The sequence below is a fragment of the Phyllobates terribilis genome, unplaced genomic scaffold (genome assembly GCF_046119375.1).
Source record: "Phyllobates terribilis strain yellow unplaced genomic scaffold, ASM4611937v1 Scaffold_7__3_contigs__length_470593459, whole genome shotgun sequence".
NCBI classification, from domain to species: Eukaryota; Metazoa; Chordata; class Amphibia; order Anura; family Dendrobatidae; genus Phyllobates; species Phyllobates terribilis.
The window spans coordinates 242,119,996-242,143,416 of record NW_027362767.1 but is presented as its reverse complement, the minus strand read 5'-3'; the positions used below and the strand labels follow the sequence as shown (position 1 = coordinate 242,143,416).

At 43.2% G+C, this 23,421-nt stretch overlaps 1 protein-coding gene across 4 annotated transcripts in view; it reads left to right on the top strand.

Annotated features, from left to right (window-relative positions):
- Positions 1-7,268: 7,268 nt before the first annotated feature.
- The window catches only part of PIP5KL1 (phosphatidylinositol-4-phosphate 5-kinase like 1), a 34,590-nt gene continuing 18,437 nt past the window's right edge, over positions 7,269-23,421 (top strand). The window contains exons 1-6 of one of the 4 annotated variants that reach the window (XM_073639987.1): positions 7,269-7,405; positions 7,644-7,737; positions 20,206-20,379; positions 21,739-21,789; positions 22,084-22,238; positions 22,769-22,893. In XM_073639987.1, coding sequence (XP_073496088.1) covers positions 7,690-7,737; positions 20,206-20,379; positions 21,739-21,789; positions 22,084-22,238; positions 22,769-22,893 — 553 coding nt within the window. In that variant the 5' untranslated portion in view covers positions 7,269-7,405; positions 7,644-7,689. Of the gene's footprint in view, positions 7,406-7,643; positions 7,738-13,605; positions 14,020-19,998; positions 20,119-20,205; positions 20,380-21,735; positions 21,790-22,083; positions 22,239-22,768; positions 22,894-23,421 lie in introns of those variants that run through there. The other 3 variants (XM_073639985.1, XM_073639986.1, XM_073639988.1) reach the window with 3 other exon arrangements.

Genomic DNA, 23,421 nt, shown 5'->3' with positions numbered 1-23,421 from the left:
TCCATATGCTTTACACACGGGCATTTGTATTTTCCACCAAAAGTATTTCAGCTGACAAGTCTGCCCCCCTCCGTTTTTGGTGTGCAACATAACAACCAGTCATGTTTTATTAGAGTATTAATAAGTTGAAAACTACATCTCTCGCCAGATCTACGGGAACCACCCTAGGGCACCTGATCCAATTACCCCATTGCTTACCGAATTTAGCTGTTGCTCCCCTTTTGATATTTACCTTCTTTTCCATCAAGCTTGTACTATTTAGACACCGGTTTATTTTGTCTATCGAGGAAGGATCATTGGCCAGCCAGGGTTTGGCAATGGGCTTCCTGGTTTGGTAAAATATTTTATTTATGGCCAGCTGGATTGGAGCCGAGCCTACCACATCCCCAAAAAGGCCCAAAACGCATGACTTGGGGTTGAGTGGAATTTGAAGACCATAAACTCCCGTGACTAGTTTGTCTACATTTTCCCACAACATAGTCAGTTGGGGACAGGATCAAAACATGTCCATTAAATCCGCTCCCTCCTCTCTGTATCGCAGATAGCCACCATCTATTCTGAGACCCATCTTGCTTATTACTTTGGGGGTCCTGTATACTCTGTGCACAAGGAATAATTGAGACCTTCTCTGGGTCATGTTCGGGGGTGCAGAGGGGGTGAGGAGCCCACTGACGCTAGTGCAAATTTTAACTGAATGGGCGTCCTAATCTTGGTCCAAATCTTGCACCGGGGCCAATCAGACCCTAGTTACGCCACTGGTCGTGCTAATCGAGATCTTCCCTGTCGATTCAAGGACCTTCTCCCACTCTTCCATAGACGTGGGAAATATTTCTATCTCCCAACTTACTGTAACCAAAGCTATGGGGTTTCCCAAATTGTTCAACAACAACTAATTGTATAGTAATGACATCAAGCCCTTAGTAGCTTTAGCGTTTACCACAAAGTCCAATACCCCATTAGATGAGATGTTGAGGTCAGAGATATTTTCCTGGGTTCTGATAGCATGCCTTAGTTGTAGATACTTAAAAAAAAAAATAAATAAATCTGATTTTCTCGAATTCTTGTTTCAGATGATCAAATAAACAGAAATATCCATCTATATACAATTGGTATACATACTTCAGACCCTGCCTTTTCCAGTTGCCAAATCCCCCCTGATGTAAAAGTTCCCTCAGACAAGGGTTATTCCAGATAGGGGTGTATTTAGAGCAATCCTTCATTCCCAGCCACCTCTTGCAGGCCCACCAAACTTTGTGGATAAGGACTAGAGTAGGATATTCTCTTGAATTACCTTTTACATTTATTAGATTCCAAAAAGTTTAAGAAGTTTTCACTTCCCCTTTTAGCACCGATGTCCCCGCCTCATGCATCCCCCTCTAAAGTGCTGGAATTGGGAGACTAGAGAGTATCCCCAGATATGTGGCAGTGCTGATCCCCCCCCACCCCCCTGATCTTTAGGTAACTGTAGCTTTTCCAGTTTTAATCTAGGCATGTCTCTGAAAATATTGTGTATTTTTCGAAACCAGTACTTGGGTATTGATATGGGGGAGTTAGAGAGAACACAAGGCATAAGGCACATTTTGATTAAATTCGTTCTACCCAGAGCCATTAGTGGTAAATTTCCCCAAGCACGAACTTTACTACTTATCCTAGTCACTATAGGACTGAGATTTAAGGGTATATATAATCTTGTGCTTTCCTTGTAATGCGGATACCAAGATATTTAAATTCCTGAACAACTGGAATATTTTCTAGAGCCAAGGTATATCTACTATCCAAGGGAGGAAGAAGCAGATTTTTACCAATTTATAGTTAGTCCCGAAAATAGCCCAAATTTCCCTATGATCCCCATTATTTATTTATTTTACTCACTTATATAGCACCATTAATTCCTCAGCACATTACAGACATCAGCATCACTGTCCCCACTGGGGCTCACAATCTACATTCCCTATCAGTCTTTGGAGTATTTGGGGAACTGGAGAACCCGGAGGAAACCCACGCAAACAGGAGGAGAACATACAGACTCCTTGCAGATGTTGTCCTTGGTGGGATTTGAACCCAGGACCCCAGCGCTGCAAGGCTGCCGTGCTAACCACTGAGCCACCATACTGCTCATTATAACTGGAAGTGAAATATTAGAATTATTAACGAATAAAAGGAGGTCATCAGCATATACAGCGATCCTTTACTCCCATATTTTAAGCCTTCTGTCTCGGGTTGCGTTCTAATACTGCAGGCTAGATGTTCTATCCTTTAAAGGGATATTCACATCTTCAAGATCCTAACCCAATATGTAATAGGTGTAATAATAATAATATTAGCAAATACCTCCAATTAGAAATGTAGTATAGTTTTCCTGATTCACTATTTCTCTTTCCTCATGTGCAGACATTGCAGGACCTTAGATATCCATGGTTACAACCACTAGCAGCTAGCTAACTGTCACTATATCAGTTAAAATGATTTTAATTGCTTTTGGGCCTCCTTCCAGCTCAACTCGTTTTCAGGACATTTATTTTGAATATAAGCCAATTCGGACATTTCTGAACGCAGCAACACCAAATATGTGTTGTTGTTTTTTTATTATTTTATTTTGAATGAGGCAAAAGGGGGGTGATTTGAACTTTTATTTATTTTTTTTTTTAAAAAACATTTTTTTTACTGGATTCAATAGCCCCCTTAGGCTATGTTCCCACCATCCGGAGCCGCTGCGGAGAAGCCGCCAGCGGCTTCCACTCAATATGCTAATGAGCAGCACCATTTTTTTTTTCCCACATGCAGACTTTCCTCATAGAGGTTAGGTCTATGAGGAAAGCCTGCATGCGGACCTGCCGGAGAAATTGACATGCTGCGGTCATGTCAGTTTCCGCGGGTGAGCCGCAGACACATAGTGGACATGGGATTTCTACAAATCCCATCCACTATGCTGTAACATCTGGCCGCTGTGGTTTGCACAAAGTGCGGTGCGTCCAAACCACAGCGATTACTGATTGTGTGCACATACCCAGAGAAGACTTGGAGCTGCGATCGTCTGATTGCCTGTCCTACACATAGCAGGGCTTCATAACAACCCATCGGCGCCCCATGATCACGTGACAGAGGCACCGATGGGCGTGTCTTGTGACGCGCTTCCTGTTATCGCGTGTTAAATGCCGCTGTCAGAGATTGACAGCACCATTTAACTTGTTAATAGCCGTGGGTTGATCACAAATCCACCCACGGCTTTTAGATGCACATGACAGCTGATCAAATTAGCTGTCGTGTGCCGGGAAAGATGTGGGCTCAACGCCGGAGTCCGAATCAAATGCAGGGACACGACCGATGACGTATCTATACATCATCAGTCATGAAGGGGTTACCCCCAAATTAGGTAATTCAAAGAATTCCACCAGTTTCTCCTTAATATAATTATAATTAATAAGTTGGAGCCAAAAAGGGTTAAGTCTCCAGCCCAGCGAATGTCTAGCCCTTAGTGGGTCCACCTGTACTTGGGATAGTAGAGGAGAGTGATCCAATAAGGATCTGGGAAGGTATTCAATATTTAACAGAAAAGGGATCAGAGGAGCGAGGGAGAGAATCAGGTCAATTCTTGAAAGGAAATGGGATGTTGAGGAGACACATGGAAAGATCCTGAGGGAAAGGTTCCCCTCCCTAAAAATATCTATTAGACCCATTTCACTAATAAGCTGACCGAAGGGAGACAACGTGTCATCACTCCCAGGTAAGCTATCTTTACAAGGATTACAAATATTACTAAAGTCACCTATAAAAATTATTAGCGGAATATCAGGCCAATTAGCAAGTTTTTCAAGTATTTTTTTTAGAGAGATATTTGAATATCGAGGAGAAAAGCCCCCCGTCCCTCTCCTGGCTAGAGAGCTAGTCAGGTATCGAAGTCCCTAAAGCAGAGCTCCCTCCATTGCTAAGTGATACCACAATTATGACAACAAAAAAGTCTAGTCTCTTAGTGGATCCAAGGTTTCAATCCAGGTACCGCATTAATTCCTTATGTCAGGAGGCCAAGTTCTGTCACCATAGCCTACATTAATTCAGGCTTTTTCGGCCCTCGTATCCTGCCGGATCTGACTCTCACAAGTGCCTAACCATCTTGGGCATACTTGGGAGAATCGAAGAACATAGTTGAACCGAGAGCCACCACTCTCAATTTAGCAGGATAAACAATAGAATATTGAATTGCCAGCGCCCTCATTCTCTTTTTAATGTCCAGAATCATAGATCATTTGTGTTGGACTTCCACAGAGAAATTCTAAAAGATTGAGATCTTTTGCCCACCAAGATTAATGTCTTCATTCTCCTGTGCCTTCCTTAGTATAATATCCCGGTCTTTATAGTGTAGGATTTTAATCAGAATTTGTCGAGGGGGTCTGCCCAATTGCCCGGGCCTTGTAGGGACTCTATGCGCCCTTTTCACCGCGAACAAGGGAGTGAGAAGCGCTTTGCCAAAGGTATCCAGTAGCCATTTTTCAAAAAACTGTCGGGGTATCCCCCTTCCACCTTTTCCATTACCCCAACTAGCCTGATATTATTACATCTCTGGCGATTCTCCAAATCACCCGCCTTAGCAAGTAGCGCCGCCACAGCTTGAGTATGGTTCTGAATGTCTGCGGACAGGAGGGTAGACATGACTCTACCCTCGACTGCCGTGGTACTCTCCGGCCCTTTCTGGACATCATGGCGGGTTTTGGAGATAGATTCCTGGATGTAGCCTACCGGGCTTGCCAGCCTAGAAAGTGTGGCGTTACATTTATTGACCTCAGTAATGACATCCATCAATGAAGGAGAATCCCTCGGGGACACTTATTTCCAGTAGGTGATCCCGAGCCCCCAGGAAGCCCAAATGTAGACACATCCATTTCAGAAGCTCTGTCCTCTTCCTCCTCCTGTGCCAAGGCATAGTATCTGGATGCTTTTGGGGATACACTTTGGGGCCCCTGCAGCTTTTCCCCCGGTTTCTCACCCATGGAGGTTGCAGTACTGACACTGACATCTCTCTGTCTCTTCCCACAGGACGCACGGGCGCCATCTTGAGAGCTCATCTGCTGCTCTCCATCTTCCTTGCTCAGATTCTTACTGTGGGTCATGGCCCCTCTTTAGCCCGCACACCAGGCACCAAGGATCTTTCAACACCTCTTTTACAGTCCCGCACTTACACTTGTGCCTGCCGCAGGGATTGATAGACGGTGGTGCAAGGAACCAGAGAGACCTCTCAATCGTCCTGGTCTCAGATGAGGGGATCAAAGACTCACCGCCGCGACCAAATAACAAACCCTGGAGCGCCCAGATCGGGTGAAGACCCGGCACTGTAGGTATTAAGCAACTGTGCCCCCTCTAGGTTTCCTCTCCTTCCCCGCAGCACCGCAACAAGGCACCAAGATGGCCGCCGATACTTCCACTGCGCGCAGCAGGCCAGGATCCCTTAGATCGCACTAGGACAGACCTCGGGCACCAGTAGTGGCTCCACGCAGCCCTTCACCCACAGGCGGGTTAGGGTGATTTTTCCCTCTGGAATAAGTGGATTCCCAGCAGGATTTTATTCAGGATAATGGGAGCTCTGCTCCAACACGTCCGTTCAGCACCAGAGCATAACCACGACTGCCAATGTATGAGCAATTTTAGAGCCAGGGGATCAGTGGTGGAGGGCCCCTATAGTCTTTTCCTCTACTGATCTATTCTTTCAATGGTGATAACTTTTAGGCGGTGTTTAGTATTTGGTGAGATTTTTACATCAGTATTTTACCATTTTGATCCCCATGTGTGTGTGTGACAAGTAAAATATTGCCCCAAAATCTATTAGCTGACTTATATTTCCCCTTTTATTACAGTAAGAGGGATGATGGGGGTCGATTCTTGTTCTGATCTTCCCTGCCGCTAAGGGTGGTCCTGATGGACTCCACGTTTGGATCTCTGATTACTTGTCACACTCCTATTCCCAAGGTTTCAGAGATCGGATGACGTTCCGGATTGGTGTTGTCTACAGTGATGCTCAGAGTGACATCTGTTGCATCATACTGCAGGGAGCAATGGGTTAACTGCATGGCGTACAATGCCACATACCCGTCATTATCCGAGCGCCTGCTCCCCAAGCGTCTCCTCGTTACAGGGCACAGTCATTGCACCTATTTGCACGCTGATTGCTGTAAATAGAGACAGGATTATAGGGTCCCAGGGGAAGGGGCCGTGACTTAAGAACAATTATAGGACCTGCCTGCGTCTTGCTGTGAGCAGGTAGGAGCCGTGACTTATATAATGAGGGTAGTGTGCCCGGCGCAGTGTATTTATTTATATAGTGCCATATCCTGCTGCTCCCGGGGGTCTCCTGCGTCAATGAGCCGTCCCCGGGGGGGAGGGGGGGAGAGCATAAAGTGTTACAAGTTGCATAATAGTTATTACACAGTTGCTACATATTAATACCCTGTTTTTAATTTTTTTATTTTTGGAACAATTAAGGTGAATGTCCACGAAACGAGCCCCAAGAATATGCCGATAATGGAATGATAATGTAATAAATAAATATAAATAAATAAATATAAATAAATTAAAATAATAAAGATGTTGTCCCCTTTCAGAATAGTTTTTCCTAGTAGCTCTGTTAGTAATAAGAAAAAAAAATGTAAATGGCGCCTTACTTACCCTTCCCAGGTCCAGCGATAATCACACCGCTTTTCCCCATTTGATGTTGCGTCGATTGTTCTGCAGCCAATCGATGAGCTCAGCGGTTCTGCCCAAGTAGACGGCACGAGCTGCCGAGCCCAATGATTGGCTACAATGCTGTCAACGTGCAGCGGCCGAGACTCAATAAAGGACCAGGGGAGGGTGATTAAAGAAAAGTTTGTTTTTTACTACTAATGGAGCTTGTAAGGAAAACCTTTTCGGAAAAGGGGACAAACCCTTTAAAGGGATTATGTATATAACACTAGGACATATGAACCTGCAGCAATCGGCTGATCCTTGGCCTGATGTTGGCAAAGCAGAGTTGAACATGTACGGCAATTAAGACGCACACTCGAGTCAATGGATGAAATCAATGTGAAACTTTAGACATCATGCAGCCCCTTTGCAGGTATTACCTTGGATTGAACGCAATGCATGTTAGCGCACTTAACCACTGAGCCACCCTCAGATTCCTGATTGAAAATAATGGGAGTAATGTATGCTGTCGATAGCTGAGCGGGGTGTATGATGCACCTTTCCGTATGAGATACTACCGGCGACTTGTATAAACGCAGAGGAGCCGTCACAGCTTGTCGGACACAGGGGAACCACAACAAAGCGAAACCGTCACTTGGCAACCGTGAAGGAAACTCCATGCTGATTTCAGCTGGGTCTCCCTGCCGCCCCACCCTCACCTCCTCAGACCAGCTTCCTGTGGATCTTCTGCAAGGTGCTTATTACTTGCGCTCCAGATTTTGACATTTGACCTTCTGCCCTTCTTCTGTCACCTTTACAAGCTCATCCTCCGAGTCGGCTTCACCGTACCAGCCGAACTCTGATGACATCATCACCGACATATAATATTTGGAAATTTTTAATCCATTTTTATTATTTTCCTATCATCTTTTTTTTTTTTTTAAATTTTGGATCTGTAACCAGCAATGAATTTCTATATCTTCCACCTGTAGAGTCCTTGAGCTTCCAGAATGATCACTGTCACCCTCAGCATTACCAATGGAGAAAATTAACAAGACCAGATCCCAAACTGGAAGCCGAGTGTCCGTAAGTATAGATCCTAGTGTAGTGGTCACTTTTCTCAGTTTTGTATCTGGCGGTTATCCATAAATTGCAAATCCCGTCTTTCTTTCTGCATTGTATCTGCATTAGAGCCGCGGCTCAGGCTCTCAGGGTCATGGTTTATGGGAAGGTAAAATCCACATGTACAATGTGCACTGACAGTAAAGACTTTTAGCTCTCAACACTGTAAGAGTTACGTTCACACGTACCTAAATGCTGCAGATTTTAAATCTGCTGTATCTCACTTTTTATTCTGCGAATGTCCGTGCGTATTTCACTTTTTGCAAAGCAGAAGGGTCAAATGTGTGGAGAGTCCGCACCCTTTCTGCAGTGACCTCCGCACTGGTATTTACCCCGTGTAGATTTTCTGTGTTTTTTTTTTTTTTTCCTGGTTCAGAAAATCTTTAGCATTTATGCCGTGCGGGAACTTACCCTAAGGCTTACTTACACTTCCATGTTTTTTTTTGTCAGGTGTGATTGTAAGGAGAAGGATATATTTCCTGCGTTTTATCATAATGTGAATTGGGATTTGCATTAGCAATGCTGATAATGTGTGTGGTTTGACAGGAACAGCAACAGTTAATGGTTGGGACTGGCCCAGTGTGGGAGGGGCTAAGCTGAAGGAAAGATATAGTTTCCTGTTGAGATGTGAGATAGGGCCCGGAGTGCATAGAGAAGAGACCTAAGGTCTGGTGTGAGCATTGCCGCATTCCATGGGTGTCCCTAGTAGTGAGAGGAGACCGGGAGAAAGAGATAGTGTGGTGCAGAAGCGAGGAAGACTTACTGAGACTCAGAGTGATTTACCAGATATGGGTCCTGGGAGAGGACATCTAGCAGTATGGTCAGTTTTTATAACTCTTAAAAGTAATGGGCCTAGAGAAGACGGAGTACATGAGATGAAGAGAGTGCCCCAGGTGGGAGTTCCAGAGTGTCAAGGACAGAGGAAATAAGTACCGGACATACAGGCACCACAGTTACCCAAAGGGGAAAGAAGACGCTAAACCACGGGTTCAATAAAGGACTCTTGCTAGCCGAACTGTAGTGTCGAGCTGGGTGGTGGTGAAGTAGTGAGGAATAGTAAAGGAAGAGAAGGGAAAGGGATTGAATTTGTGTGACGAAAATGTTATGCATTATCAAGGAAATGTTTGAGAAGATATGTACCTGTTATCTACTGTATATAACCTTCCCCAAATTTATATTCAGTAAAAGGTTTATTTTGAACTGGTAGTCTCACTCATTAAACTGTCAAACATCTGGTCCTGGCTAACCAGCAACATCGGTTAAATGCCGCCTGAATGGGCATAGCGCCCCCACAGCACAAGTCCACTCACCTAGCCAGGACCCCCACCTTCATGTAATGTGCCAGGGCGCAAGAGACGAGTACCTCGTCCCCGGCTACCGCCCCGCGGCTTATGCTCCAGGTCTCCACAGTACATAATTTTGCCTCCATTTTTATTTCCATTCATTTCTTTTTTCACTTTTGATTGACTCTTAACAATGGATCAATGAAAAATGTATTAAACTTGGATGGAAATGTGACGTACAGAGTCTGTCTTCCACATTTCATCTGTTTCCCCATAGTTTTTAATGGTCTAGTCTGATCTGCAAAACAGATGTGAATAGGTTACGCTCTGAGTCTCGCGGATCGTCCATCTTTGAACGTATTGATCAATGAAACTTTATCGGTCTGTGAGTGCCTGAAAAAAAAAATGGACAGCACACGGATGTACCTTACCGTGAAATCCCACAGACTGTATAGTCAGCAGATGTTTGGGCACAAAATGGTGCGTGGAAAATCCGCTGTCTATTACAGGATCAGCAATGCGGATAAGATTTCTCAAAATCTCAGGCTGAGAAAATCCTTTTCATAAATTAGGTACAGGCTTGAAATCTGCAGCCTGCCTATCTATTCCACCTATATTATCACAGATACAAAATGTGCAGAAAAAAGCCACTGCACTTCCGCCATATCTGCCGTACATCAAATCCGTCCTGGTTTTTGTTGCAGAATAGGCGCAGACTTCATCCTTAAGCATTGCAGGGGTGAAATCCATGATGAATTCTGGAAAATCTGTGTGCAAAATCCACAAATTAAGACAACGTATGCATTTACTCTACTTTTTTGCGCCCCATTAAAATTTAGACTGTTTTTCATCAGTATGATGGATCCAATTGTCATCCATGTGCCCATTTTTACCCACAGGGTTGCATCTGTTTTTGTTTTTTTTCTCTCCTATGCAAAAACTAAAATCTAACTAAGCTGTTGCTAGGTTTCCTTTGTTAATTCTGTGCATTAGTAATTAGTGACCAAAGCCACAGGACTGACCCCACCGCTTATGTACAGTACTAAGTGCTCCGGGAAGAGCCATGTATCCAGAACATGGACCTTTTCACCCCCCAGACGAAAAAACTCAGGTAAGCCTGATACACAGCGATGCTCCAGTCATCCAGCATCTCATATTCTGCTGATAGGAGGAATTCCAAAATTTAATACAAGCTTTGCAATTTTTTGGACTCTTTTTGTGATTTTTTTTTTTTCCTTGCATTTGTGCATTTTTTTTTTGTCTTTCAGTTCTTGTCATTTTTATCAAAACGCATCATGTGTTTCAGCCACTTTTCCGTAGACTATGCGAAAGAAAAAAAGTTAAAAATAATAAAATAAGTATGTAAAAAATGTGTGAACTAAAAAACACCATAGAAATCTCATGTAAAAAAATGCATAAAAGTATTAAGTATTTTTTTTTACAAGACCCCCCCTCCCCTATAAATGCCTTAACTATTCCTAATCACATGGAGTTTTTTTAAGAGCAGATCTGCTGCAAAATCCTTATCTAAAACCAATTGGAAAACTTTTCCTATTCATTTAATGTAGGAAATCCATTTTTCTGTTCCTCTGAAGAGTTTTATATAGTGGGTATTTTTTTCATGTAGAGATATTGACAAACTCCTGGTGGGGAAAAAAATTAAAAAGTACATGTCGCCTCCAAACTAGGCACTGTCCAATCATAAGGTTATTACAAAAAAAAAAAACCTCTTCTGGAAGCAAAAAACTCATCCAACAGCTTCTTAAAAAAACAAAAACATTTCTTGAATGCTTCAAAAATCTCCATGTGAGCATTACCTTAGGCTTCCTTAGCACAGATTTATTTATTTTCGGCTCGTCGGCAACCTGATTTTCACTTTTTTACAAGCTTTTTTTTAATTCACATGCATTCTATTAATGTGTTTTTTTCCCTAAAAAGAAGCCTATAGTAATGTGCATGAAAAATAAAGCCATGCCTAGAGCAATGCTGTGTTTGGGGAAAAAAAAATGCCAAAAATCTAAAATTTTACTGATAGTATAAAAAAAAAACCTACAAAAATACACAACAACTTTATGCGCCACAGCTGTCTCTGTATGTGGGAACCCCTCTCTAGTAGTAAATTGTGTGTTCATATTGTATTTAGGATTAATTTTTGGTTCTTCTTCCTCTTACTTTCCTATTAACGTCTGATTAATATTACGTCTGTTAATCCCATTGTTGCCAGATTAAAGGGGTTCTCCAGAAACAGAAAAAATAATGAAAACATAAATAAATTCCTAAAGACCTCTAAATAGCAAATCACATTTGTTTTTGTCTAGGGAGGTAATCACTGCATCATTAAACTGTCTGCATCTTGTTACACAGACAGAAACCTTTAATATTAATAGGCCAGGAGCTGGTGAACATGTGCAATAGGAAGTTCCCTTCATTTGTAGGAAGGCTGCCAAATACTACTGTCTGCCTTGTCTATCTAATCTATTACTGGAGATACCAGTACGGCTGAGGTAAACAGAGACTGCTCACACTGCTGTCCACCCTGTCTATCTGATCTACTACTGGAGAAACAAGGGGAACTGAGGTAAGAAGAGGCTGCTCACACTACTGTCTATTTGATCTACTTCTGAAGAAACCAGGGGCGATGAGGTAAGAGGCCACTCACACCGCTGTCCTCCCTGTTGGAGATACTGGGAGTGTTGAGGTAAGAAGAGGCTGCTCACACTGCTGTCCTCCCAATTTGTCTAATCTAACACTGGAGATACCAGGAGTGCTGAAGTAAGAAGAGGCTGGTCACACTGCTGTCCATCCTGTCTTTCTGATCTAACACTGGAGATACCGGGGCTACTGAGTTAAGAACAGGGTGCTCACACTGTTGTCCACCCTATCTATCTGATCTAATACTAGAGACACCAGGGGTGCTGAGGTAAGAAGAGATTGCTCACAGTGCTGTCCACCCTGTCTATCCGATCTAATACTGGAGATACCAAGGGTTCAGAGGTAAGAAGAAGCTGCTCATACTGCTGTCCAACCTGTGTATCTGATCTAACACTGGAGACACCAGGGGTGCTGAGGTAATAAGAGGCTGCTCACACTGCTGTCCACCCTGTCTATGTGATATACTACTCGAGAAACCAGGGGAACTGAGGTAAGAAGAGGCTGCTCACACTGCTGTCCATCCTGTCTATCTGATCTAACACTGGAGACACCAGGGGTGCTGAGGTAAGAAGAGGCTGCTCACACTGCTGTCCACCCTGTCTATGTGATATACTACTCGAGAAACCAGGGGAACTGAGGTAAGAAGAGGCTGCTCACACTGCTGTCCAACCTGTGTATCTGATCTAACACTGGAGACACCAGGGGTGCTGAGGTAAGAAGAGGCTGCTCACACTGCTGTCCACCATGTGTATGTGATATACTACTCGAGAAACCAGGGGAACTGAGGTAAGAAGAGGCTGCTCACACTGCTGTTCATCCTGTCTACCTGATCTACTACTGGAGACACCAGGGGTGCTGAGGTAAGAAGAGGCTGCTCACACTGCTGTCCACCCTGTCCAGGTGATATACTACTTGAGAAACCAGGGGTGCTGAGGTAAGAAGAGGCTGCTCACACTGCTGTCCACCCTGTCCAGGTGATATACTACTTGAGAAAACAGGGGTGCTGAGGTAAGAAGAGGCTGCTCACACTGCTGCCCACCCTGTCTATCTGATCTAACAATGGAGATATCAGGGGTGCAGAAATAAGAAGAGGCTGCCCACACTCTTGTACTGTTGCATCCATAAATGTCTGATCTGTCGAAATTTAAAATTAACTAACTCGACTGGTAAAAACTGTAAATAAAAGAAAATTGAAATTCCACAATAGTATTTTTTGGTTGCCACAACATTGTATCTACCTCAAAATGGAATCAATAAAAACATCAGGATTCCCTGCAGAAAATAAGCCCCAACACAACCCGGTTGACCAAAAAATGAAAGTGTTCCGGGTCTCGGAAAATGGCGACTCAAGTAAAATGTATATTTGGAAAAAACTAAAGCGCAAAAAATGAAACAGCCTGGTTCTTAAGGAGTTAAAGGAATAATCTTGTACTCAGTAAGGCCTCCCATACTTAGAACTGGCTCAGACGGGTGGTCACTAAATTCTAGCACTATGGAGCTATTGGGATGAGCTCAGACGGCCGTATTTCATGGTTCATACATGAATCACAACGCCTGGACTGACCACAAGTCTCCTGGTCCAAACTTGCCTCGTATATGCCCATGAGGCTGTGAGATCGAGTCCGGCACACCCCGCAGTCAGTCTGGACATTGCGATCACGATATGGGTCATGAAATATGAGCCCGTTCCAATACCTCCATGGTGCAGGTAAAATTTAATGACCGCCTGAATATTTTTTTCACCCCTCTCTAGTCCATATTTTGCAGCATTTTTTCCCCTAGAAGATCAGGCTTGCCTTTTTCTCTCCCGTCAGCTGATGCCGTATAATCAATGTGTGCTGACTTTTCCAGTGAGCTATTTGCAGTCTACAAATTGTCAATGGGATTGCTTGTGTGCCGTCCTCCCTGTACTGCAGTGATTTTAATGGATCAGGCTATTATATGGGGTGTGGGGAGGAGGCGTCCTCGGCAGAGATACAGGAGCAGGTGATCCTATATGCACTCTGCCATCTGAGCCGCCTGTATAAGGGGGGTATTTTCCATAGCTGGTGGGTGCAGATCTATAATACAGGGCACCCTCTTCCGTGCTGTCCAGGGAGGGTCATTGAGGGTGAGCAGGGGGTGCGTAATAGCACAGGGGAAAAGATATGTAGAAGGAAATACTGTACAGCAATCATCGGAAGAAGAAGCAGCGACGGAGACTCACTGTGACTTATTATGACTTGACGACACGTGGGGGCTGACAACTGTGACACATGGAAGAATGGAGGGGGAAGGAAGACGTGACTCAGTCCACAGTGCCATGATCAAGGTGAGCAGCAATTCTTATCTGTGCCCTGCCCCATCATGTGCCCATTCTGCATCACAGACCCCGGGCAGTCATGGACTAACATAACTTGGATCAGTTTCTAGACTAACATAACTTGGATCAGTTTCTAGCTTGCCTAAAATCAATGTCTTAATGTAATTCTTCACTTTTTATGATCACAACATTTTTTGGGTCAAAATTCAGTGCAGACTAATATCTGAATATCTATAAATCCTCTGCATTATCCTGCAGCCGCCACTAGAGGGAGCCACACTGTTATTCTGTAAGCTCCTCAGCTCCCCCTGGTGGCGACTGCAGGCAGTCAGAATATCAGGGTTTTAAATTTTGAATCCAAGTCTGTGCAGAGGATTTGGAGCTTTGTGTTAGGAACATTGCTTTAAAGATATTTTAAGAGTGAACCCAGAATAGTATGGTATAAAAAAAATACTTCTCCATTTGCAATTATTTTATTTAATGTATTTTATTTTCTGAAGCGGTGGCATAAACTTGTACCCTCTGTCTCAGATTCCATAGATATTTGTTTTAACTACTTGTTGTTGGTTTACTTTTTTTTTAATCTTTGGGAAATCTTCAGCAATCTTACGCTATATGTCACAAGCTCTGTTTGTTTAAGGCTCTGTTTTGATTTTTTCCAGAAATGGCAACACTGTCCATGGACAATATGTATTTTTTTCCATTATTTAAGTAACTATGTCTGAGCTGCAATACCAGCTATGACCTGTGGTCCACCGTGGCGCTGTCTGCTATTGGAACCCCATTCTTCACTTTATTCACATGTCAGACCTGAAAAAGTCTGGAGACACTATGGTGAATGTTATCCTGATGCAACATCATCCATCTTGACCACTTTGGCGGTGGGTTTGTGATGTTCCTTGGTAGGTTGTGTAATCCTCCAAATGATAGCCAATGGCCCCCTGACTGCTGCTGTTTGATACCAAGATGAAATCCTCAGAGCCATTGTCAGACCTTACCGTGGTGCAGTTGGCCCTGGGTTCCTCCTGTTGCAGGACAATGCCGGGCCTCATGTGTCCAGGGCCTGGTTGACGAAGACATTGATGCCAATGACTGATGCTCATGTTCCCTAGACCTGAATCCAACCGAGACCCTCTGGCACATTTTATATTGGAACATCCAATGCCGCAACGCAGCTCACAGACTGTCCAGTCACTCACTGATCCAGGTCTGGGGGGTGAGATCTCCTAGGACACTTTCCATCATGGCCTGACGGTTTCATGAGTGCACACAGGCACGTCGGGGCCTTACACATTACTGAGTCACATTATAAGCTGCCATGATGATTTCGATTGCAATTTTTTTGCATTGATTTTCGGGATGATTTGGAATCCAAGCCCTTCATTAGTTGATGATTTCGGTCTCCATTGATCGTTGATAACGAATTACACAATTTCTGTCTGTAAAGATTTGCAAATTAAATTTTGTGCTGTGCGATTTGAGGGTCCTGTGAATTTTCGAAGCACAGTGTATGTATGTGTGTGTGTGTGTGTATATATATATATATATATATATATATATATATATATATATATATATGTATATACACTGTGTTCCAAATTATTATGCAAATAATATTTTTTCAGATTTTCCCAAATTACCTATATGAATTGCAGTCATTGTAATTTTCCAGTCAAATAACTATTAGAGTACAATTGAAAGGTTTTTGTACAAACTGCCTATGATAACAGTATATTTTTAAAAAAATAAAAAACTCAAACTGCACTCAAAATGCATGTTCCAAATTATTATGCACAGCAGAGTTTTCAACCTTTTCATTTTAATAAAGAACAAAAAAAATGGTCATTTTTGAAATTCTAAGCATTAGCAGGTTATTACAAACTGAAATCAAACAGTTTTCACCTCAAAACTTTATTCTAGGTGATGTTTACATTTGCACATAGGACCGCTTGTTCGAAAGGAGCTTCTGAACTCTCTCGTCCATTGAATTTGTCAGGTTTTGGATGGTTTCTGCTTCAATTGTTTTGCATGAGGACAGAATACCCTCCCAGAGCTGTTGCTTAGATGTGAACTGCCTCCCGCCATCATAGACACTCCTTTTGATGATGCTCCAGAGGTTCTCAATGGGGTTGAGGACAGGGGAGCATGGGTGCCACACCATAGGAGACAAGAAGCTGCAGTTATCTGATCGTTTCTGTTACACAGAGGCGATGAGCAGATCGCCTGTAGGCAGTAGAAATGCTCACTTGCTATGAGCGCCGACCACTGGGTGGCGCTCATAGCAAGCGAGACATGACAACCACAGGGGTCTGCTGCAGACCCCGGGTTGTCATGCCAACTCAGCGGTGACCCGCGATCATGTGACGGGGTCACTGATTGGCGGGGCCTAGGACGCGCTTCCTTTGAGCGCGAGTTAAATGCCGCTGTCAGAGATTGACAGCGGCATTTAACTGGTTAAAAGCCGCGGGTGGATCGCGATTCCACCCGCGGCTGTTGCGGGCACATGTCAGCTGTAAGAATCAGCTGACATGTGCCCGGTTCAGTGCGGGCTCAGCGCCGGAGCCCGCGCTGAAATGGGGGTGATAGCCTATAGTGTACTAATACGTCATAGGCTATTAAGGGGTTTAAATTAGGCCATTGGGCCATTTGCTTTTTACTGCCCTTGCATAACATATTATATTATTCCAATATTTTATTGTAGGATCTATTAATTAAAATTTACTTTGTTACTTTAAGTTTGTTTCCATATGAAAAAGTTCAATGTTATATTTGATGATAAAGAAAAACTTCCTCAATTGTAGACATTTTTTTTTAATAAATGTCAAGGTCCGCAACTTTGTCCAAGCTTTTAATGTATTTGAGTATTTAATGTATCTGTATATTTGAGTTTGACATCCCTGAGTTAGATAGTTTCCTCTGGTGAATAGCAATCTTCAAATCTGACCACAGATTCTCAATTGAATTAAGGTCTGGGCTTTGACCAGGCCACTCCAAAATATTTACACATTTCCCCATAAACCACTGGAGTGCTGCTTTAGCAGTAGGCTTTGGGTCATTGTCTTGTTGGAAGGTGAACCTCCATCCCAGTCTCAAATCACTGGCAGACTGAAACAGGTTTTGCTCAAGAATATACCTGTATTTCTCACCCATCCATCTTTCACTCGACTCGGACCATTTTCCCTGTCCCTGCTGCCGAAAAACATCCCCCACAGCATGATGCTGCCACCACCATGTTTCACTGTGGGGATGGTGTTCTTGAGGTGATGAGCAGTGTTGGTTTGGTGCCAAAAAGTTCAATTTTGGTCTCATCCGACCACAGCATCTTCCACCATACATTTGGGGAGTCTCCCACATGTCTTTTGGCAAACTCAAAACGAGCCTTACAATTTTTGTGTGCAAGTAAAAGCTTTTTTCTGTCCACTCTTCCATAAAGGCCACCTCTATGGAGTGTACGGCTTATTGTGGTCGTATGGACAGATACTTCAGTCTCTGATTGGGAACTCTGCAGCTCGTTTAGGGTTACCTTTGGTCTCTGTGTTGCCTCTCTGTTTAATGTTCTCCTTGCCTGGGCTGAGAGTTTTGGTGGGCGCCCTCTCTTGGCTGGTTTGTTGTGGTACCGGTTTCTTTTCATTTGATGATAATGAATTTGATGGTGATCCGGGGGATCATCAGAGATTGGGATATTTTTTTAAAACCCAACCCTGACTTGTACTTCTCAACAACTTTGTCCCTGACTTGTGTGGAGATCTCCTTGGTCTTCATGGTGTTGTTTGGTTAGTGGTGCCTCTTGTTAATGGTGTTGCAGCATCTGTGGCCTTTCAGAAAAGGTAAAGTGTATATACTGACAGACATGTGACACTTACAGTTGGTACGGAAAGAATTCAGACCCCTTTAAATTTTTCACTCTTTGTTTCATTGCAGCCATTTGGTAAATTCTAAAAAATTCATATTTTTTCTCATTTCTCACTCTGCACCTCATCTTGACTGAAAAAAAAAACAGAAATGTAAAAATTGTTGCAAATTTATTAAAAAAAAAGAAAAACTGAAATATCACATGGTCGTAAGTATTCAGACCCTTTGCTCAGTATTGAGTAGAAGCACCCTTTTGAGCTAGTACAGCCATGAGTCTTCTTGGGAATGATGCAACAAGTTTTTCACACCTGGATTTGGGGATCCTCTGCCATTCTTCCTTGCAGATCCTCTCCAATTCCGTCAGGTTGGATGGTGAACGTTGGTGGACAGCCATTTTCAGGTTTCTCCAGAGATGCTCAATTGGGTTTAGGTCAGGGCTCTGGCTGGGCCAGTCAAGAATGGTCACAGAGCTGTTCTGAAGCCACTCCTTTGTTATTTTAGCTGTGTGCTTAGGGTCATTGTCTTGTTGGAAGGTGAACCTTCAGCCAAGTCTGAGGTCCAGAGAACTCTGGAAGAGGTTTTCATCCAAGGATATATCTGTATTTGGCTGCATTCATGTTTCCTTCAATTGCAACCAGTCATCCTGTCCCTGCAGCTGAAAAACACCCCCATAGCATGATGCTGCCACCTCCATGTTTCACTGTTGGGATTGTATTGGGCAGGTGATGAGCAGTGCCTGGTTTTCTCCACACATATTGCTTAGAATTATCACCAAAAAGTTCTATCTTCGTTTCATCAGACCAGAGAATCTTATTTCTCATAGTCTGGGAGTCCTTCATGTGTTTTTGAGCAAACTCTATGCGGGCTTTCATATGTCTTGCACTGAGGAGAGGCTTCCATCGGGCCACTCTGCCATAAAGGCCCGACTAGTGGAGGGCTGCAGTGATAGTTGACTTTGTGGAACTTTCTCCCATCTCCCTACTGCATCTCTGGAGCTCAGCCACAGTGATCTTGAGGTTCTTCTTTACCTCTCTCACCAAGGCTCTTCTCCCACGATTGCTCAGTTCGGCTGGACGGCCACGTCTAGGAAAACTTCTGCTGGTCCCAAACTTCTTCCATTTAAGGATTATGGAGGCCACTGTGCTCTTAGGAACCTTGAGTAATGCAGAAATTCTTTTGCAGCCTTGGCCAGATCTGTGCCTTGCCACAATTCTGTCTGTGAGCTCCTTGGGCAGTTCCTTTTGAGCTCATGATTCTCATTTGGTCTGACATGCACTGTGAGCTGTGAGGTCTTATATAGACAGGTGTGTGCCTTTACAAATCAAGTCCTATCAGTTTAATTAAACACAGCTGGACTCCAATGAAGGAGTAGAACCATCTCAAGGAGGATCACAAGGAAATGGACAGCATGTGACTTAAATATGAGTGTCTGAGCAAAGGGTCTGAATACTTATGACCATGTGATATTTCAGTTTTTCTTTTTTAATAAATTTGCAAAAATTTCTACATTTGTTTTTTTTTAGTCAAGATGGGGTGCAGAGTGTACTTTAATGAGAAAAAAAAATTAACTTTTTAGAATTTACCAAATGGCTGCAATGAAACAAAGAGTGAAAAATTTAAAGGGGTCTGAATACTGTCTGTACCTATTGTACATTGCACACAGGTGGACGTCCTGTCACTAAGTTTGTGACTTATGAAAGTAATTGCTTGCGCCAGAAATTTTTAGGGGCTTCATAGCAAAATGGATGAATACATATGCACATGAATATTTTTAGTTAGTTGATCCCCAAAATATAATTTATTCCTTATTTTTTTCTCACTTCACCAACTTAGACTATTTAGTGCAGATGCATCACACACAAATCTGATTACAAAAATATTTACACATAGTTTGTAATGTAACAAAATAGGAAAAAAGCCAAAGGGGAGTGAATACTCTTGCAAGCCACTGTAGATATATGTATGTGTGTTACAGTATATAGTCTGTATAGCTGTTACAGCAGATGAGCATCTGTGAAGGCTGATGACACATGGCTCACATGGTCGGATCACACCCTCTTGCAAATGCTCTGACAGTGCAGGACTGAGCCTGGAACCATTGTGTCATCCTCATTCTCTGCCGCCCGTCCATAGAGCACTCAGTGGTACTGTGCCAGTGCTGTCATTTTCTGCTTCGCTGAGTGCCCCTCTACTTCTGCCCAGTCTATCGCCATTCACATCTCGCCGCGGTCGTCATCGTTCCCATATCCGTTCATGGTGCTGTAATGATTCATATGTTTGTTCCTCTCCGTACAGTTGTTCTAAAAAAAAAATTCCCCTAATTTTTCTTGCCTTCGTTATTAGGGGGATTCCCGGGGAAGCTCGAGGAGACGCGGCCTCTTCTGGAAGCTCCGACAAAGATGGAAACTACTTGGTCTTTTTGAAATTGATAAGGATCATGAATTTTACCCACTGACCTGCGATCTGAAAGAAGGACTGAAAGATGCTGTTCAGGATGCCATCCAGAGGGAGGCCGCGGTGAGACAAGTAGAACGCCCACTGGGCATCTGTCTGGCCCTTTAAGGGTTATTTTAAACTTGGCAAGTTATTACCTGACCACAGTATAGGTGAAAAGTTACTGGGGGTCCCCCCCATCCTAAGAATCGGGTACTTGCATGTCTTTTTGGAATGAAGCAGTGGCCGCTCATCCATTTATTGCCTCTGGGATTGCCGGAGGAGGCCGAGCACAGCAATGTGCAATAAACACAAGGTGCCCGTCCGGCTTTTTAAAGCCCCCTTTTCTTGGGATTGCTGACGGAAAGGCGATAACATGCCAAGTTAGAAATACCCCTATAAGCTTATAATGACACAGCAATTTTTTTTTTTTTAAATTGTGCTTTCATTTTTACCTCTTCTTCCTAGAGCTATACTTTTTTTTTATTATTATTTTCCTGTCAACATATTTTACCATATAATGTACTGAAAAATGGGAAAGAAAAAGTTTAGTGAAATTACAAAAAAAAATAAAAAAATTCTCAGCTTTTTTTTTTTCTTTTGGATTGGAGGAGGTTGTGTTTTGGCGGTATGCATGTTTTAGGGGTGGTGACCCCCCCAAAGGGATTCGGTAGGGTCACCAAAAAAAATTTATTATTTTTTTTTCTTTATAGTGTTTATCTAATGGGTTAGATGACTTTATATTTTGATAAATCGGCTCGGTAATACTAACCATGCTTATTTTTTTGGGAAGGCAAAGAATTTTTTTTTTCCTAGTACACTTCATTTTTTTTTTTTTCCCCCCAATAACGGACTAAATATAATATTGTTTATTGCTGGTACTATATATTGCAATTCTTTAGTGTTGATGTATACAGTAAATTATGGTCTGCTATAAAGCCCGGCCTGTGGCAGAGTTTGACAGCAACAATTTTTGGGGTACGGAGCGGAGTCAACTCCCTCGCCCTCCCTATGACATACTATAACGTCCTGGGAAGAAAAGGCGTTAAAGGGTTCGTCCTTTTTTAAAATTCGGCCCATGGGAAGATCATCTGCTCATCCTGGTAGCTCAGGAATTGTCCTGATGCAGCAGACTCTTTATCTCAGACATATTAGCTGTGATTCCTGTTTGACTGGTGGAGGGTCCAACCGTTAAATAGAACTTAGGTTCCCGGTAGTGTCATTTGCTCGTCCGGTCTCTCTCCATTGACACTAAATGGCTGTTATCTACTAAAATTCCTTTAATCTGTCATCTGTTAATCCAGACAGTCCTAATCTAGCCCTTTTTATATCACAGAACAGCATTATAATGATTTTGTCTCCGCTTTTTGTCTCCTATATGACAGGTGGCGACTTGTGGTTTGTGCATGTTAACTTAAAAATTAATTTTCTTTATTTCAGCAGCCGATTCTTACAGATGAGGATTTCAGCGCTAAACTTACGCAGGGCCATGAGGTAGGTCTTAAGTGTAATTTTTAGCCTTCACTCCATCCTTCTTTTATAAGTGCGTCTGATTCTGAAAACCCATTTTCAAATACCAGCAGCTACAAAGAGTGTAATACTTAATTTTCCCTGCGGAGGCACTGCAGGGAAATCAAACACTTGTAGTCAGGTTCTTACAGCCAATTGCTGGTGGTTGCAGCAGCAAAACACCCTGTTATCCACTTCATAAATGGGGATCTTCAGTATTTCCTAAAAGATGAATCTTATAAGCTGACGGGTGTTTTCATGGTGTTCTTTCTCCCACAGGGATATGACATGAGGACGTACGCGGGGCCAGTGTTCAAGCATTTTCGGCAGTCTCTGGGTATATCAGAGGAAAGTTACCAGAGATCTCTGTCTTCCTGTGGACTGTACCTTCAATTCATTAGCAACTCAAAGAGCAAAGCGGACTTCTTCCTGACGTGAGTATAAAGGGTTAAGTGCATAAGTCACAAATGCTCTGCTGACTCCATAACAACGGAGTCCAGACCTCCTCTGGTATTAACATCAGCACAAACACTGCACCCCCGCCAGGAGTTTCATGGCCGAGCAGCTGCATGCAGCCTTACATCACCAAGCACAATGCAGAGCGTCGGATGGAGTGGTGTAAAGCCGCTACCACTGGACTCATTTATCGTACCGAAGTCATATTTCCTCCCTCGAACATGACCCAATTCATAGATGACTTCTGCTAATTTTGCGTTGGGTCAGACATCAATGGCTTTTAACCATGAGTCCCTCCAGCTGTTGCAAAATTACAACTTCCAGCATACTGTGAAAGCCAAATGCTGTAAGGGGCATGCTGGGAGTTGTAGTCTCGCAACAGCTGGAGAGATGCATGGTTAGATGTGATTTCAGAATTTCTAGACTTGCAGAATTTGTGGATAATCTCACAATTGTCTGTGCCGACGATGAATATCACATGTGGGATTAAAAGGTTCTCTCTTTGCAGAAATGACAAGCGGCTTTTTCTGAAGACACAGAGTAAGAGAGAGGTTCACTTCCTCCTGCACATTCTACCCAAGTACATCCAGCACTTCCAATCCTATCCGCACTCCCTGCTCGTGAAGATATTGGGTGAGTTGTACTTGATAGGGTCATATTCGCTTAACATTAAAATTACAGCACCAAGAAGGAAAAGCCATGGAATTATGGAGATCACAGGATGAATAGACAGGTTACTGATCTGCAAATGATGGAAACCTGGAAATAAAATTTTCAAAACATCTCGATTTCTTCAATCTGGAGTCTGAGCCACGTGCAGAATCCCCGCACTTACAGCCTCAGCAGCTATCAGTGAGTTTACTAATTGTTGTCAGAGGAAAGTTCTGCTGTGCTGAATGTACTTGGGCAAATCATCAAGATCCGCTGTTGGCAGCTCGTGTGCAATCACCGACCAATAACATCCCAGATGTGCAGGATGGGAGACAAGTCTGGAGATGCTGCAGGTCATGGTAGCGCGTTTAGGCCACACAGGCCGCTCACAGTAGCATAAGCAACATGCGGCCAGGCAGATCTGCGACGTCAGTGCATAAGACGCTGCCAGCAGCAGATCTTGATGATTTGCCCAAGTGCATTCCGCGTGCCAGAACCTTTTTCAGACGA